The sequence below is a fragment of the Nerophis ophidion genome, linkage group LG04 (assembly GCF_033978795.1).
Source record: "Nerophis ophidion isolate RoL-2023_Sa linkage group LG04, RoL_Noph_v1.0, whole genome shotgun sequence".
Classification (NCBI taxonomy): domain Eukaryota; kingdom Metazoa; phylum Chordata; class Actinopteri; order Syngnathiformes; family Syngnathidae; genus Nerophis; species Nerophis ophidion.
In genome coordinates this window covers 24,915,751-24,933,566 of record NC_084614.1, presented here as the reverse complement: position 1 = coordinate 24,933,566, position 17,816 = coordinate 24,915,751, and the positions used below count along the sequence as shown (strand labels likewise).

Sequence of the window (17,816 nt, the reverse complement as noted above, 5' to 3'; positions counted from 1 at the left end):
TAGCAAACAGACTAGTTTGCTTAGCACATTGTTTGGCCATATGATAACCGAGATTGTATACGCAAACCGGGTAAAGAGTTACATCCGAGACCAAATAGGGGCCTAGTGGTTAGTGTCTGCCCTGAGACTAGAAGGTCGTGAGTTCAAACCCCGGCCGAGTCATACCAAAGACTACAAAAAATGGGACCCGTTGCCTCCTTGCTTGGCACTCAGCATTAAGGGTTGGAATTGGGGGTTGTATCACCAAATGACTCCTGAGCGTGACCACCTCTACTGCTCACGACTCCCATCACCTCCCAGGTGGTGAACATGGGAACAGGTCAAATGCAGAGAATAATTTTCCCACACGTAGTGCGTGTGTGACTATCGTTGGGACTTTGACTTTAACTTTTGTTTTATATAGTCCCTTGTGCAATCTTTTTGTATTGCAAGTCATTACAATGTGCATGTGCACCCAATGAAGTGTTCAGTGAGTACGAAGTGTAAACTGGACAGAGAGTTGCGACAGCTTCCAATAAAACTTCAGCTTCCTGAAGTATGAGACTGCAATCCAAATCCTAAACTGTATTGGGAAAGCTCGGAGTCAAGATAAGCTGTCTCGTACAATTAATGCCTTCAAAGCTGCAACAAGATCTGACTATGAACTCAAGCAAGAGGCCATTGGGGGAACAAACAAATATTTTCATTGACTGCCTTCCAGTTCCTCTTCTATCCACGTTTATGTAGGTCAGCCTTTTGTCATATATTATCTACGCTTCGCTCTAAAATGTACAAACCCCGTTTCCATATGATTTGGGAAATTGTGTTACACGTAAATATAAACGGAATACAATGATTTGCAAATCATTTTCAACTCATATTCAGTTGAATATGCTACAAAGACAACATATTTGAAATTCAAACTGATAAACATTTTTTTTTTTTGCAAATAATCATTAATTTTAAAATTTGATGCCAGCAACACGTGACAAAGAAGTTGGGAAAGGTGGCAATAAATACTGATAAAGTTGAGGAATGCTCATCAAACACTTATATGGAACTTCCCACAGGTGTGCAGGGTAATTGGGAACAGTTGGGTGCCATGATTGGGTAAAAAGCAGCTTCTTCACAAACAAGGATGGGGTGAGGGTCACCAATTTGTAAGCAAATTGTCGGACAGTTTTAGAACAACCTTTATCAACGAGCTATTGCAAGGAATTTAGGGATGTTTAACATCTACGGTCCGTAAAATCATCAAAAGGTTCAGAGAATCTGGAGAAAACACTACACATAAGCGATGATATTACGGACCTTTGATCCCTCAGGCGGTACTGCATCAAAACCGACATTAGTGTGTAAAAAGTATCACCACATGGGCTCAGGAACACTTCAGAAAACCACTGTCAGTGACTACAGTTGGTCGCTACATCTGTAAGTGCAAGTTAAAACTCTACTTTGCAAAGCCAAACCCATTTACAACAATACCCTGAAACGCCACCGGCTTGGCTGGGCCCGAGCTTACCTAAGATGGACTGATGCAAAGTGGAAAGGTTTTCTGTGGTCTGATGAGTCCACATTTCAAATTATATTTGGAAACAGAGGACGTGGTGTCCTCCAGAACACAGAGGAAAATAACCATTCGGATTGTCATATGCGCAAAGTTCAAAAGCCAGCATTTGTGATGGTATGGGGGTGTATTAGTGCCCAAGGCATGGGTAACTTACACATCTGTGAAGGCACCATTAATGCTGAAAGGTCCATACAGGTTTTGGAACAACATATGTTGTCATCCAAGCAACGTTATCATGGACGCCGCTGCTTATTTCAGCAAGACAAATCCAAGCCACGTGTTACAACAGCGTGGCTTCGTAGTAAAAGAGTGCGGGTACTTTCCTTGCCCGCCTGCAGTTCACACCTGTCTCCCATCAAAAATGTGTGGCGCATTATGAAGCGTAAAATACGACAGCAGAGACCCCGGACTGTTGAACGACCGAAGCTCTACATAAAACAAGAATGGGAAAGAAATCCACTTTCAAAGCTTCAACAATTAGTTTCCACTGTTCCCAAACGTTTATTGAGTGTTGTTAAAAGAAAAGGTGATGTAACACAGTGGTGAACATGTCCTTTCCCAACTACTTTGTCACGTGTTGCAGCCATGAAATTCTAAGTTAAGTATTATTTGCAAAAAAAATTAAGTTTATGAGTTTGAACATCAAATATCTTGTCTTTGTAGTGCATTCAATTGAATATGGGTTGAAAATGATTTGCCAATAATTCAATCAATCAATCAATGTTTACTTATATAGCCCTAAATCACTAGTGTCTCAAAGGGCTGCACAAACCACCACGACATCCTCGGTAGGCCCACGCAAGAAAAACTCACACCCAGTGGGACGTCGGTGACAATGATGACTATGAGAACCTTGGAGAGGAGGAAAGCAATGGATGTCGAGCGGGTCTAACATGATACTGTGAAAGTTCAATCCACAATGGATCCAACACAGTCGTGAGAGTCCAGTCCAAAGCGGATCCAACACAGCAGCGAGAGTCCCGTTCACAGCGGAGCCAGCAGGAAACCATCCCAAGCGGAGGCGGATCAGCATCGCAGAGATGTCCCCAGCTGATACACAGGCAAGCAGTACATGGCCACCGGATCGGACCGGACCCCCTCCACAAGGGAGAGTGGGACATAGAAGAAAAAGGAAAGAAACGGCAGATCAACTGGTCTAAAAAGGGAGTCTATTTAAAGGCTAGAGTATACAAATGAGTTTTAAGGTGAGACTTAAATGCTTCTACTGAGGTGGCATCTCGAACTGTTACCGGGAGGGCATTCCAGAGTACTGGAGCCCGAACGGAAAACGCTCTATAGCCCGCAGACTTTTTTTGGGCTTTGGGAATCACTAACAAGCCGGAGTCCTTTGAACGCAGATTTCTTGCCGGGACATATGGTGCAATACAATCGGCAAGATAGGATGGAGCTAGACCGTGTAGTATTTTATACGTAAGTAGTAAAACCTTAAAGTCACATCTTAAGTGCACAGGAAGCCAGTGCAGGTGAGCCAGTACAGGCGTAATGTGATCAAACTTTCTTGTTCTTGTCAAAAGTCTAGCAGCCGCATTTTGTACCAACTGTAATCTTTTAATCAATCAGTGTTTACTTATATAGCCCTAAATCACTAGTGTCTCAAAGGGCTGCACAAACCACCACAACATCCTCGGTAGGCCCACATAAGGGCAAGGAAAACTCACACCCAGTGGGACATTGGTGACAATAATGACTATGAGAACCTTAGAGAGGAGGAAAGCAATGGATGTCGAGCGGATCTAACAGGATACTGTGAAAGTTCAATCCACAATGGATACAACACAGTCGCGAGAGTCCAGTCCAAAGAGGATCTAAGACACAGCAGCGAGAGTCCCGTTCACAGCGGAGCCAGCAGGAAACCATCCCAAGCGTAGGCGGACCAGCAGCGCAGAGATGTCCCCAGCCGATACACAGGCGAGCAGTACATGGCCACCGGATCGGACCGGACCCCCTCCACACGGGAGAGTGGGACATAGAAGAAAAAGAAAAGAAACGGCAGATCAACTGGTCTAAAAAGGGAGTCTATTTAAAGGCTAGAGTATACAAATGAGTTTTAAGGTGAGACTTAAATGCTTCTACTGAGGTGGCATCGCGAACTGTTACCGGGAGGGTATTCCAGAGTACTGGAGCCCGAACGGAAAATGCTCTATAGCCCGCAGACTTTTTCTGGGCTTTGGGAATCACTAATAAGCCGGAGTCCTTTGAACGCAGATTTCTTGCCGGGACATATGGTACAATACAATCGGCAAGATAAGATGGAGCTAGACCGTGAAGTATTTTATACGTAAGTAGTAAAACCTTAAAGTCACATCTTAAGTGCACAGGAAGCCAGTGCAGGTGAGCCAGTACAGGCGTAATGTGATCAAACTTTCTTGTTCTTGTCAAAAGTCTAGCAGCCGCATTTTGTACCAACTGTAATCTTTTAATGCTAGACATGGGGAGACCCGAAAATAATACGTTACAGTAGTCGAGGCGAGACGTAACAAACGCATGGATAATGATCTCAGCGTCTTTAGTGGACAGAATGGAGCGAATTTTAGCGATATTGCGGAGATGAAAGAAGGCCGTTTTAGTAACGCTTTTAATGTGTGCCTCAAAGGAGAGAGTTGGGTCGAAGATAATACCCAGATTCTTTACCGTGTCGCCTTGTTTAATTGTTTGGTTGTCAAATGTTAGAGTTGTATTATTAAATAGAGTTCGGTGTCTAGCAGGACCGATAATCAGCATTTCCGTTTTTTTGGCGTTGAGTTGCAAAAAGTTAGCGGACATCCATTGTTTAATTTCATTAAGACACGCCTCCAGCTGACTACAATCCGGCGTGTTGGTCAGCTTTAGGGGCATGTAGAGTTGGGTGTCATCAGCATAACAGTGAAAGCTAATACCGTATTTGCGTATGATGTCACCTAGCGGCAGCATGTAGATGCTGAAGAGTGCAGGGCCAAGGACTGAACCCTGGGGAACTCCACACGTTACCTTAACGTAGTCCGAGGTCACATTGTTATGGGAGACACACTGCATCCTATCAGTAAAATAAGAGTTAAACCAAGACAGGGCTAAGTCCGACATACCAATTCGTGTTTTGATACGTTCTAATAAAATATTATGATCGACGGTATCGAAAGCAGCGCTAAGATCGAGGAGCAGCAACATAGATGACGCATCAGAATCCATCGTTAGCAATAGATCATTAGTCATTTTTGCGAGGGCTGTCTCCGTGGAGTGATTTGCCCTGAAACTGGATTGAAAGGTTTCACATAGATTGTTAGACGCTAAGTGTTCATTTAACTGCTCCGCAACAATTTTTTCAAGGATTTTTGAAATAAAGGGAAGGTGAGACACCGGTCGGTAGTTTACCATGAGGTCGGGATCGAGGTTAGGTCTTTTAAGAAGAGGATGAATAACCGCTTTTTTGAATGCTAGGGGAACAGTGCCCGAGGAGAGTGATAAGTTTATAATATTTAGCACTGATGGACCTAATAATACAAAGAGCTCCTTGATCAGTTTCCCAGGAAGAGGGTCAAGTAAACATGTTGTCTGTTTTATTCCATTTACACGTTGTAACAATTCCTCTAATGTTATTTCCTCAAAACGAGAGAAACTATTTTGGAGGGCAGTATCCGCCGTATATACAATCGTGTCAGTGTTAATAGAACCCCGTTGTAGCTGGGACGCATTGTCTTTAATCTCCTTTCTAATGACTTCAATTTTCTTACTAAAGAATTGCATAAAGTCATCAGCTGAGTGGGTTGAGCTACTGGAAGGAGTCCCTTGTTGGGTTAGCAATGCTACCGTACTAAACAAAAATTTAGGATCGTTTTTATTACGGTGGATGAGATTTGAGTAATATTTGGCTTTAGCTAAGGTAAGCATGCGTTTATAAGTTATTAAACCATCACTCCATGCTTGATGGTGCACCTCAAGTTTAGTCGTGCGCCATTTGCGTTCAAGCTTTCTACATAATAATTTCTGAGCTCTAGTTTCTTCTGTAAACAACGGGGTGTGCTTTTTTGGAGACTTTTTTAACTTTAGCGGTGCTATGTTATCAATGGTTTCGCGCAGGGCGTTGTTAAAGTTGTTAGTGAGGTTATCAATAGAGCCCACATACTTTGGGAATGGTGCCATTACCAAGGGCAGTAGGTCAGCAAGAGTTGTCGTTGTGGCTGTATTAATGTTGCGGCTGCTATAGCAGTTATTATTATTATTAGTTTGACGAACATGCGTCTGAACCTCGAATTTTATAAGGTAATGATCGGACAATACTTTAGTATACGGGAGTATCGTAACTTTGGAAACGGTGATACCCCTGACAAGCACTAGGTCTATCGTATTACCGTTGCGATGCGTGGGTTCATTTATTATTTGTGTGAGACCACAGCTATCAATTACAGTCTGGAGCGCTACGCACGGTGGGTCCGATGGGGTATTCATATGGATATTAAAGTCCCCCATTATGATTATATTATCGGCGTGTGTCACTAGATCAGCAACGAACTCTGAGAATTAATTGATAAAGTCCGAATAGGGCCCTGGGGGGCGGTAGATAACAGCCAGGTGTAGAGGCAGCGGTGTGACAGACCTCATAGTAAGCACCTCAAACGATTTATATTTATTATTTATGTTAGGACTAAGGTTAAAGTTTTCGTTGTATATTAGTGCGACCCCCCCACCCCTTTTAAGCGGACGGGCAATATGCGCATGTGTAAAGTTAGGAGGACATGCCTCATTTAGCGCAAAAAAGTCGTTTGGTTTAAGCCAGGTTTCGCTGAGACCGATGACGTTAAGATTGTTGTCTCTGATAATATCATTAACTAATAACGTTTTGGGAGACAATGATCTTATGTTTAAAAAACCTATATTATAGGTAGTGGGCTGTTTCAGGGAATTTTTGATCAATTTATCCGTAGTAGCAATATTAATAATGTTGTGTTTATTATGCCCAGTGCATTCAGTATAATTACGACCATATCTAGGAATTTATACGACAGGAATTTTCCGATTGTTTGATTGTTGCTTTGATAAACTGCACGCATCATGGTTAGCCACCTCAGTAACAGGGATTTTCCGATTGTTTGTTTGTTGCTTTGATAAACTGCACGCATCATAGTTAGCCACCTCGGTAAAACACATGTCCAACTCTGAAACACTCAAAGCAGAAAAAACTTGTTCTAATTTAACTGACTCCTTACCCAGACCAGTAGTCTCGCATCTTTCATTTGAATCCGTCTGCAGGATGGAGGGAAGTGGTGTGTATTCCGTTTATATTTACATCCAACACAATTTCCCAAATCATATGGAAACAAGGTTTGTATAACAGCAGATGTGTGTTTATAAAAGATGCACATTAAACCAATCATTTATTTACTCTGCTGGTGTACAAGTAGTTAAAAAGATAATCAACTCCACATTTTTATTCAAGGCTGTATTTGGAATAAATATATTCAAAAACAATTCAGTTGTGTTTAAAAAAAGATTAAAAACATATTTACATGTTGTTTTTTTTGCACAGAGCTGAATAAATGTATACATAGTATACAGTACAGCCCTTATAAGTCAAAACTTTCTTTTGCTGTACAAAGTGCAAAAGCAGATGAAATTACACAATAGAAATACAAATCTGACTATAAAAGGATCCATCATGTGGCTGGATGTTGTACTGGACAACGTGGGCCTGTAAAGGAACAGCATAAGAATAACATCATGATTTATAGGATTTCATCGAGTGTGCAGAAAAAGCAGCATAGTCTTTTTTTGTGGTGACTGATGTTGAAATTAGGCTGGGCAGAAAATAATTGTACTTACATGGACACAAAAAAATCAGAATAAAGGTCCAATAAGATTTAGAACACGTTTATCAGAATATTTATTCCGATATGGACGATTCGGAAATAAACTTAATTTAAAACGAGAGGGGTGGTTTTTGCCGACCGTTGTTCCAAACAGCATCAATGTCAATGTTTGTTTCTTCATGTTTGAAATGTTAAAAAGAACTCAGGATTGTTGAAGGCCTTGTGGTGAAAGGTTGGAAACACGTAGTTGTAAAAGCAAGTTAATAAAAATAATGAATTTGAAAAATTACTTAAACAGACACGCCAGAGAGGAGACATTTTACTTGTGAGGCCCAAAGAACAGGACTTTTGTTTTCAACATTGGCGAAAGTAGTCTTCTACTATTTCCGACAACCAAGATGTGTATTCTGATTAAACGCTCGCCGCATGTATACGCGCAACATGATCAGATAAATGTATCTAGTGTCCACGTACACAGTGCTTTTGGAATTCCGATCAAGCAAAAATGTAGATCAAAATAAAAGCTGCATATAGTATGTAGTTTTCTTATTATGGGGATAAAATGTGTAGTTTATGCAGTAAGGGTCTTTAAGTAAGGGCATTTAAGAGTTTATTAAAAGTAGTGTGTGCAAGCTACAACAGTGTCTTCTTCCTGGCTGGATTAGAATAATAATCTGTGGATGAAACTATTTTCCTCTTTTATTATAACCAATATAATAGTATTTGTGATATTTTATTACAACCAATGTGGGATTGCCAACACTTAAGCGTTGCTCCACCCAAAGTGTGCACCTTAGACGAAGGCTTGCTGTGACAGACTTAAGGGGGAACTGCACTTTTTTGGAATTGTGTCTACAATTCCCAATCCTTATTGAGTGACAAGAACACATGTTTTTTTTTGCATTTTAATTTTGAATAATTGGCACGTTCTTGGTGGCAAGCAACAGTGCTAATGGGATTCATCCTATTTGCCTCTAAATCACTCTAAAAATGCATCCAAAACGCAACCACAATACCCCATTTACATCTTGTGACCTGAATATTAACGAAATCATGCCTCTCACCAAGATTGAAAAAGGTTGTGGCCATGAACTGAGAAGTTGGTCATCTGTGACTTTCCACTTATACGCCCAGATGAGAAAGACACAAAAAGATGCTAATTTATTTTTTTCAACCCTTTTCGCAAGGATTATGATTAATTCTTCATCTAAACGGCAAGATTTAAACATCCCAACATTCGGCATCCATGTGAGGGCAGACATTGTACAGTACATGATTTTATTATGTTTGTTGGCTCTTGTGAGGTGTGCCATAATTAGTAGTAGTTGTTATCAAATGAAAAAGCAAACGCTATGATGCGCCTATAGAATTAATGCCCAGCCGTATGCTTAAAATGATTTAAAAAAATATGTAAATATTACATGTTATTATGAATGTGCCTGTTACTACATTAAATATATAACATATATTTACATGTATATGTTTTTTTTAGAGCACTTTGTTGGTGGAAGATAGCGACTCCCGAAGGCTCCATTGTTAGCTGACTTTCATTTAAGTTTATTTCCGAGTTACAATTCATACAAAATAAAATTGTATTTGCATAAGGATTGTGAATGATTGGTAAAATTCCCAAAAAAGGGCAGTTTCCCTTTAGTTGAGGGGGAGAATGTCGTGCCGGCAGAATCTGCGCAGGTGCACAACTTTTTTCACTTAACCAAATGGGAAAATAGGCCCTAACTCATAAAAAGGAAACCATGATATTTTTTGTTACAAATGTAATCTAGGATTAAATAACATGCCAGAAAAAGGTGAAATTAGGCTGTGTTCCCACTGCAGAGTTGGATGTCCAATTCATTTTTTTTTTTGTCAAAACCGATCTTTTTAGTGGTCGTTTACCTTACAAAAAAAATGTCATTTTTAATGTCAAGGCAGACATGACGTCGCACGTACTGCAGTGTTTATTGAAGTAAAAATGTCTCCAACTCTTGTTGGTCTCAGCACTGGCGAATTTGTGGTAGTTTCATTGATTTTGTGTCATCAATGTCAACATTTTCTGAAACAAATACAAACAAGTACCTAGACTATGATGTCTGCTTGAAGAGCGTGTGGACGAGCAGTCGGAGACGAGAGTGGTGGAACTTTCACTTGAGTCCCTAAAACATAATAATTTCAACTATTTCCACCACTGTTTATGTTGTAGCCATCTATTTTGGCAAAGAATGATGACGGTTATCGCTTTTTGAAGTCATTCTGGTCAAATGAGTGCGACCAGAGCGTGGGATTGTTCACATTAAGGATGCATCGCATATATATCCGATTTATATTCACATACGAAATAGGCCTTGGTCGGATATGGAAAATTTGGAATTGCCCTGTTCACACTGACGTTAAAAAAATCCAATACAGGTCTCATATGGTCAAAAACAAAATGGATTGACCTGCAGTGGGAACAGGGGCTTAGTCACATTGTGTTTGACAAATTGGTCAAATAAAAAAATGTTTTTGCATCTGTCACGCTAGACAAAGGCTGCACAAAATCCCACGTTTAAAAACATTATGACATGAAATGGTTTCCAGACTGATAAGCAAGATAAATAGCTTGCTAACATATGTCAGCTCTATAGTGACTTTGTTCAGTGTTGGTCTTCTGTCGGGAGTGGATTCAGATAACAGTCTAAATGTTGGGGAAAATATATGACAGCATTCATTCTACGCCGCTCACCCTCCCTACCTTGCTAGGTGTGTCGGGATGTATGTGGGAAATGTCTATTTAGTCCTAATATAGGTTTTTTTTGGAGTTCCTAGCAAGACCTTAGTTTACAGAAGTCCAGCTCCTGTGGTTTACGTAAGCCAGTGCAGTGGTCCCTTGGAAGTGCATGTCCTGTTTGGGCTCTGCAGCTCAGTGGTCGTCTCTTAAAGCCTTTCCCGCAGGTTCTGGAGCAAGGCGCCCACTGGCCAATATGCCACTCTGGACATGGGTCTCCACAAGCTCTGATGGCTGACGGTGTTTGGGACGGATCGCATTTCAATCCCGGCGAGCCGTCTGATCTTAAACACTGCACCATTCGCCTCTGAAAACCCTCGCCGCAACTCACTGAGCATTCATCCCAGGTTGTGGATGTCCATTTCTCAAGAGGAGGCTCCTCTTTGCTGTAAGGTTTCTTCAAGGTGTTCACACCCTTCTCCTTGTCACCGTCATCAGCCAGAACACTGTTGTGGGATTTCACACCAGCGTCTTTCTTCAGAGTCTTGTCATCTTTGTTCTGACGGGCCAGGTAGAAAGAGTAGCGTATGCGAGGCGGCGTCAAGTTCCCTGCACACAGCACCTCCACAGTGAGGGCCTCGCCCAAGGGATTTACAGCCTGGAGGTTCTCGGAGATGCCAGTGGTGCCGCTGTAGCGCAGCAAACTGCCCTTCACAATGATGTCCCTTTCGCCTGCCGACACCACGTAGTTGCCATTGAGCAGATACCGACTCTCGCTGTTCTTCACCGCCAAGTAGTTGTCGTCACCCAGCATTCCTTGGTATCCTCGCTGACGGATGTCTATGTTGGCCGCGCCCACTGGCAATATGACCACAAAGTTGTAGCCGTGTCTGCATGCCAGAACACATTACAGTCAATGAGGTGATAAAACAATGATTGGCGTCCATGATGGTCTACTCACAAGGGCTTTGTGAAGAGCCCCGACACCTTCTTGCAGTTTTTGTTATCACCGCCGCAGATTCCACACTTGTTAAACTTCTTGTTTGAGCCAATTTTTCCATCGCAACCAGCCTTGATGCATTTTCCTTGAACACACACTCCCAGGGATTCTGGAGAGCACGGCGTTCCATCCACAACCTGTGGTGTGCACACACACACACACACACACACACGCACACACACACACACATGCAAACACACAAACAGGCACGTTAAGACTTTATTTAGATAATGTCTTTTCGGGTGTGTTGTTATATTTTTACATGTTATTATTATATTGCGATTAGTTCTAAAAGCTGAGGCGTTGGTTGCCACATTTCCACTGCACCATAGAGCAGGATGTGGTGTAAAAGGATATTTGGTTTAAAGCATGCAGCTGTTCTATGATTCAGAGCTACATGTCCCCCGAGTGTTCATGTCCTCTCAGCTCAATGTGATGTAGTGTGAACTCTCGCTCATGACTGCTCAGACTCACTCCACACCCTTGTTATCTCAGCGAGATAAACCCCCTCTCCTCCTCCTCCTTGTCTTATGCATTACTCTTTTCACTTGGAGGCCAACATGAATTCACATTGCTCACTAATGAAGTCACCTTTGGCCACATGGCTAAAATTAATACCCGTGTTTTGATGCATTAAACAGGCATGGTTGTCTGGAATGATGAAAATAAATGTAATTAATGTTGCCAAGCTTTACATTTTATGTTTGGTTAAAAAGAGATCCGACCAATTAACATATTTTAAAGACATAAATTCAAAAATTTTGGGATATGCCGTTTTGGTTTACATTTTTAAAGTAAAAAGAAGTGACTGACTAAAAGCAGGATAAAAAAGAAGAGTGACTTTTACATTTGAAATAGGGCTGCACAATTTTGAGGAAAATCCTAATTGCGATTTTCTCTCCAAAACTGCGATTGCAATTCAATTTGCGATTTTTTTTTAACTTATAAATGCATAAAACTGCAAAATTAAAGAGTGAAGGAAGACATGTTACTTTTAGACTGTCTATCAACACATTAGTGTCTCAAGGTGACACACATTAAAACAATATGCAATAATTTACTCAAAAAAACATTTGGCTTAATGCAGACAGACTCAGAGCTTTTGTCTACATGTGAAGTGAAGTGAATTATATTTATATAGCGCTTTTCTCTAGTGCCTTAAAGTGCTTTACATAGTGAAACCCAATATCTAAGTTACATTTAAACCAGTGTGGGTGGCACTGGGAGCAGGTGGGTAAAGTGTCTTGCCCCAGGACACAACGGCAGTGACTAGGATGGCGGAAGTGGGAATCGAACCTGCAACCCCTAAGTTGCTGGCACGGCCACTCTACCAACCAAGCTCTTTAACTGAAGAAATAACTGATAAAAACTATACAGCGTTTAAAATGTAATGTAATCATTATATATAAAAAAAACAATGCAAGTAACTATTTAAAAGGTTATAAAGTTGTATTTCTCATCACTGTACAAATGCTTACAATTGCATTGTAATTTGAAGGTAAATAAGCTTGTTATCCAAAATTTTAAAAACATACAAAAATTAAGTGGACTTTCATTTCTGTAAGCAAAAAAATTTACTTAAATAAATATTTAACAACTTAAAAGTGTTTTTTTTCCTCATGTGGATAAAGTAGGTCTTGACGTTGTCTTTTTGTTGTTGTTGTTGCCATCATGTGATCAGGGCATTCTTGATTGTTTCTCTGTGCTCATGCGCCCATATTTCCCCCTGAAATATTAGCACAATGGGACATTTGGCAAAGATTGTGGATGACATAAAGAGGGCTCACTGCGTTCAGTTATTTCTAATGTTAAATAAAAACACTCCGGTGATGAGAGGAGTGCACAGAGTGAAACCTCGTTCTCCCTGTTTGTAGTGAAAGACAAATAAACACAAGCCTAAACAAATGTGATTGCTGCTCAAATGTCGGTGATGGCGGCGAGATTTAAAAACAACCAAAATAAATTAGCCTCTTGCGGTTATGCAATCGCAATAATTCAAACCTCGATGTTGATTCGATGTCAATTAATCATGCAGCCCTAATGTGAAGTACCAATTTTCAGTATTTTTGTGTCATGTGGCAACATATCTTTTTTCATTCAACATATAATACTGAGCTCATAATGATAACTGTGCCGTCAAGTTATATATATTATATATATTTTTATTTTCTAACACGTTTAAGTGTTATTTGAAAGTATGCATTCATTTCAGTTTGTCCTAGGTGCATTATTGATATTGCCAAGTAAAATCACCACTGCTAATCAGTAGCATTTAAGTGGCATATAGATGTAACTATTACTGCGTAAAACTATAATCAGTTAGTATTACCGTTTTTTTTTTTTTAATATCCGATAAAAAAAACTTTGGTTAAACTCAGACTGGTATTAGTGCTCATTTCCTGGAGACGCAAACTAGCGCCCCTGATCGTTAGTACCGTTTAGTGCTAGCCTCCAGCTAGCAGTCAACGATAATCGCTCCTACTTTAAATTCTAACATGAATTTAAGACACAATAGCGTCAACATACAACAACGTTAGCATGACAAGTACACACCTAAGAGTCATATATTCTGTCATTGTATACATGCTAAATATTAACATCCTTATTGAAATACCTGTCAAATGAGCTGGGGAAAAAAGCTATCGTGCTATCATGTTAATGTAAGTATGCTAGCCTTTGAACTCATTTGACAGGTACACACCAAAATCATATATTTTGTCACTTGACTTTATCTTGGTAGAAGGCTAACATTAGCTTGTTTGTTTTTTATCAGAGTAATTTTTTTTCTCATTTCACACATGCAAACTATTAGCATGCTAACATAAGCTAATTTACTAATTTGACAGGTATACTCCTAAGAGTCATATACGTTCTTACTTAACAGAGTCTGGCTAGTGTGCTAACTGTTAGCGTTTCAGCTGTCCTCTGGCATTTTAAGAGTGAAGTGAAATTTCTACTGAAATGGCTTTGTCTCGTTTAATTAATGCAATTACTGCTCCCACAAGTCATAAATGACATGCGCTACTTTGCACAACAGGTATAAACTTGAACGACTCAAAAAAAATCAACCTAAAGCATTCACAAAATATGCCAAATTTGCTGTTAGTGATGGCGCGACCAAATGGGTGGAAGCCTGAATGCTCAGTGTGAGCGCTAGGAATAACAACCAAGTCCGGTTATTTGTTATTAAAGCATACAATGAACCAAAAAAGGAAGCAATTTACTAATGTGAGTGAAAGGATGCGAGTGTAAAAACTTTTAAGAGTGGCTTGTAAGTGAAGATATTGGAGTGACTACTGTTCTGGAGTGATGTGTGTGGCATGTTTCGGTTTGCAGAATCTTATGGTTTCTACTCTTCTCCCAACTGGCATCAGCAAGAAACGCTGGCAGCTCGTCAAGCTTGTCATGTGTGCTTTACTCTTTTCAGTGTGATTGGCTGAAAAGCGCTGAAAGAACTACTTTGTGGAACAAAAGTTGAACGAAAAGAATTGACCACAGCCTATGATTACTTTTGTTTTTGAAGTCTAGTGTATTCGTCATGTTGCTTTTTACCTTAGGTGCAAGAACGTAGAAGTAGCCAGTTCCGTTAGCCCTGCAGATGAGTTTGCATCTGTCATCGGTACTCACTCCGGAGTACTTTGGTACCCACACCACAGAAGGGGCGATGTGGTTGCTGCTGAAGCTGCGGCCGCTCATTTCACACTGCTCATCCCGATACGTCTTATCTGCACATAAAGGAGGGAGGGAAGGGGAGCGTGCAAGGTCAGAAACTGGAATTATTTAAAGAGAGGCCACTGGATGTGATTGTGTCCGTCATTGCGCGATACTAACCTATGTCAGGGCAGCGGTTCAGGTTGCAGGAGCGGTATTTGATTCGAACCCCTTGGCAGTATTTGCCCCCATTTGATGGAACTGGGTTGTTGCACTCCCTTTTGGCCAGTTGGACTCCACCTCCGCATGTGCGAGAACACGATCCAAAAGAACCCCATTTACCCCAGCGACCGTCCACCTGAAAAGTACATCAATCAGCAGCAGATTGGTGAGGTTAACATTCCATTTTTCACCGGGCGTGATTCAATAGTCTGGTTCAACAATTGCTACTCAGTTCAAAATATATCAATCAATCAATCAATGTTTATTTATATAGCCCTAAATCACAAATGTCTCAAAGGACTGTACAAACCACAACGACTACGACAAGAACCCACATAAGGGCAAGGAAAACTCACACCCAGTGGGACGCCAGTGACAATGATGACTATGAGAACCTTGGAGAGGACCTCATATGTGGGCCGCAGTGAGAAGAGGTTTTAAAATAATTAGCGCATGCTTACTTTTACAGCATGCCTTTGGTAAGCGCAGGAGTGAGAAGAGGTTTTAAATTAATTAGCGCCCCGGCGGCAATTCAAGGAAATACGGTATATACATTAGAAATACATTCGATTATTTACATTAGGTTATTTACAATCCGGGGAGATGGGATGTGGATGGAGGAGGGTATTAGTTAAGGGTTGAAGTTTCCTGGAGGTGTTGAGGTGGATGTACAGTAGATGGCAGTATTGTCCTGTTTAAGAGTGTCACAACTTTGCTGTTTACGGCAGACGAACTGTTTTACGGTAGACGAAAACGTGACTGCTGTTGTTGAGTGTTTTTACCGCGCTGGGAGGAAACTGCCTAACAATAAACACACATAAAAAAACAAGAACTCGCCCTCGATCATTATATAGTAATTACGTCTTTGAGCGGAAACGCTGTTTATATTGTGGGAAAGCGGACGTGAAAACAGGCTGTACTCACTCAGGTCTGCATGGAGCTGGAGGGGGCTTGGCCTACAGCTCCGCCTGAATTTCGGAAGATTTACGGGAGAAAATTTGTCCCGGGAGGTTTTCGGGAGAGGCGTTGAATTTCGGGAGTCTCACGGAAAATCCGGGAGGGTTGGCAAGTATGCTTTGTACACTGGTGCACAGTCATGTTGGAAGAGGAAAGGTCCCGCTCCTAAATATTCCCACAAGATTGGGAGCATGGAATTGTCCAAAATGTTTTTGAATCCTGGCACATTCAAAGTTCCTTTCACTAGAACTAAGGGGCCAAGCCCAACTCCTGAAAAACAACCCCACACCATAATTCCTCCTCCACCAAATTTCACACTCAGCACAACGCAGTCCAAAATGTACCGTTCTCCTGACAACCTCCAAACCCAGACTCGTCCATCAGGTTGCCAGATGGAAAAGCGTGATTCATCACTCCAGAGAACGCGTTTCCACTGCTCTAGAATCCAGTGCAATGGACTTGGTAATGTATGGCTTAGATGCAGCCGCTCCGCCTAGTGAACCCATTCCATGAAGCTCTCTGCGTACTGTACCTGGGCTAATTGGAAGGTCACATGAAGTTTGGAGCTCTGCAGCAACAGAAAGTCGGCGACCTCTCTGCACTATTTGCTTCAGCATCTGTTAACCCCTCTCTGCCAGTTTACATGGCTTACCACTTTGTGACTGACTCGCTGTTGTTTCCAAACTCTTCGATTTTTTTATAATAAAGCCGACAGTTGACTTTGAAATATTTAGGAACGAGGAAATTTCACGACTGGATTTGTTGCACAGGTTCCTGTGACGGTTGCACGCTGGCAATCACTGAGCTCCTGAGAGCAGCCCATTCTTTCACAAATGTTTGTAGAAACAGTCTCCATGCCTAAGTGCTTGATTTTATACACTTCTGATCATTTGGATGGGTGGCAAATACTTTTGGCAGTATATATTCGAAACGCCGATTTAGATATCAAATCAAATATATGACAAAATAACAATTACTTGTAGCGCTAGTGACAGGTAGCTAAATTTGACAGATTATGGTGAACTTCCTTTCTTTTCCCTTTACCAAACTGCACATGCAAGTGACGTCGCGGCCACATTGGGATTTATGCGTGTTTACATTTGTGTCTGATTAAGATAACATTTTACTTGCAGTGTAAACAGTCAGCTGAAAAAAAACAGTTAAAACAAAACAGATTTGGTCCAATTTAGCCTGCAGTGTAAACGTAGTCAAACTGGAGGGCTGCAGGCCATTTATAGCCTGCAATGTCATTGAACGTGACCCAGAAGGCTCATTTAACCTCTGAAGTTAACTTCTGAAGGCCTGCTGTACAGTTTGTGTTTAAATAATTGACACATGCATGCAAAGGGTCATCACACATGTGTAACATCCTTCAGCAGTTCAAGGGGTTCCGTGTCCTGCTCACAGACACTTGGATAGTGCAAAGGCAGCATATTTGCATCCCACCAGACACAAGCTCATTCTTACTTTCACACTGTAGTCCTCTTTGTCGGAGCAGATCCCTCGGTCGCAGACTTTTCCATCTCCGCAGTGAGTGCCGTCCGCCCAGGGGAAGTGTCGAGTCATACACACCAACTGGCCATTGGACTTCCCTGTGCACCACAGACGGACGCATGGCGGCTGCATGAAAGGACAGGGTCTGGAATCTTCACCAAAGGCCAGCTGACACTGCCGCTCCAGCAGGTAGGACGTTCCGGGGAGGGCGTTTGGGAGGCCCAAGGGTTTCTGTGGCTGATCCAGCAAACATTCTCCTGTAAAAAAGCACGTCGATCCCATTTCACCAGCTATTGTAGACGACATTATTAAATAACACATAGCAACATTTTCCTGAAAATGCACACATTTCTGCTCTTGTATTGGAATTAAATCAACCACAGCTTCTGAAAAACTCTCTGACTTTTAATAGCTTGTTGAATTTTCTACTGAGCTGAT

At 41.3% G+C, this 17,816-nt stretch overlaps 1 protein-coding gene across 1 annotated transcript in view; it reads right to left on the bottom strand.

The window, feature by feature from the left end:
- Positions 1-6,957: 6,957 nt before the first annotated feature.
- Positions 6,958-17,816, bottom strand: part of LOC133551175 (A disintegrin and metalloproteinase with thrombospondin motifs 15-like) — a 36,639-nt gene continuing 25,780 nt past the window's right edge. Inside the window, exons 4-8 of the mRNA XM_061897612.1 lie at positions 17,352-17,635; positions 14,886-15,063; positions 14,607-14,779; positions 11,016-11,191; positions 6,958-10,944 (exon numbers count right to left, since the gene is read on the bottom strand). Coding sequence (XP_061753596.1) covers positions 10,152-10,944; positions 11,016-11,191; positions 14,607-14,779; positions 14,886-15,063; positions 17,352-17,635 — 1,604 coding nt within the window. The 3' untranslated portion in view covers positions 6,958-10,151. The remainder of the gene's footprint in view (positions 10,945-11,015; positions 11,192-14,606; positions 14,780-14,885; positions 15,064-17,351; positions 17,636-17,816) is intronic.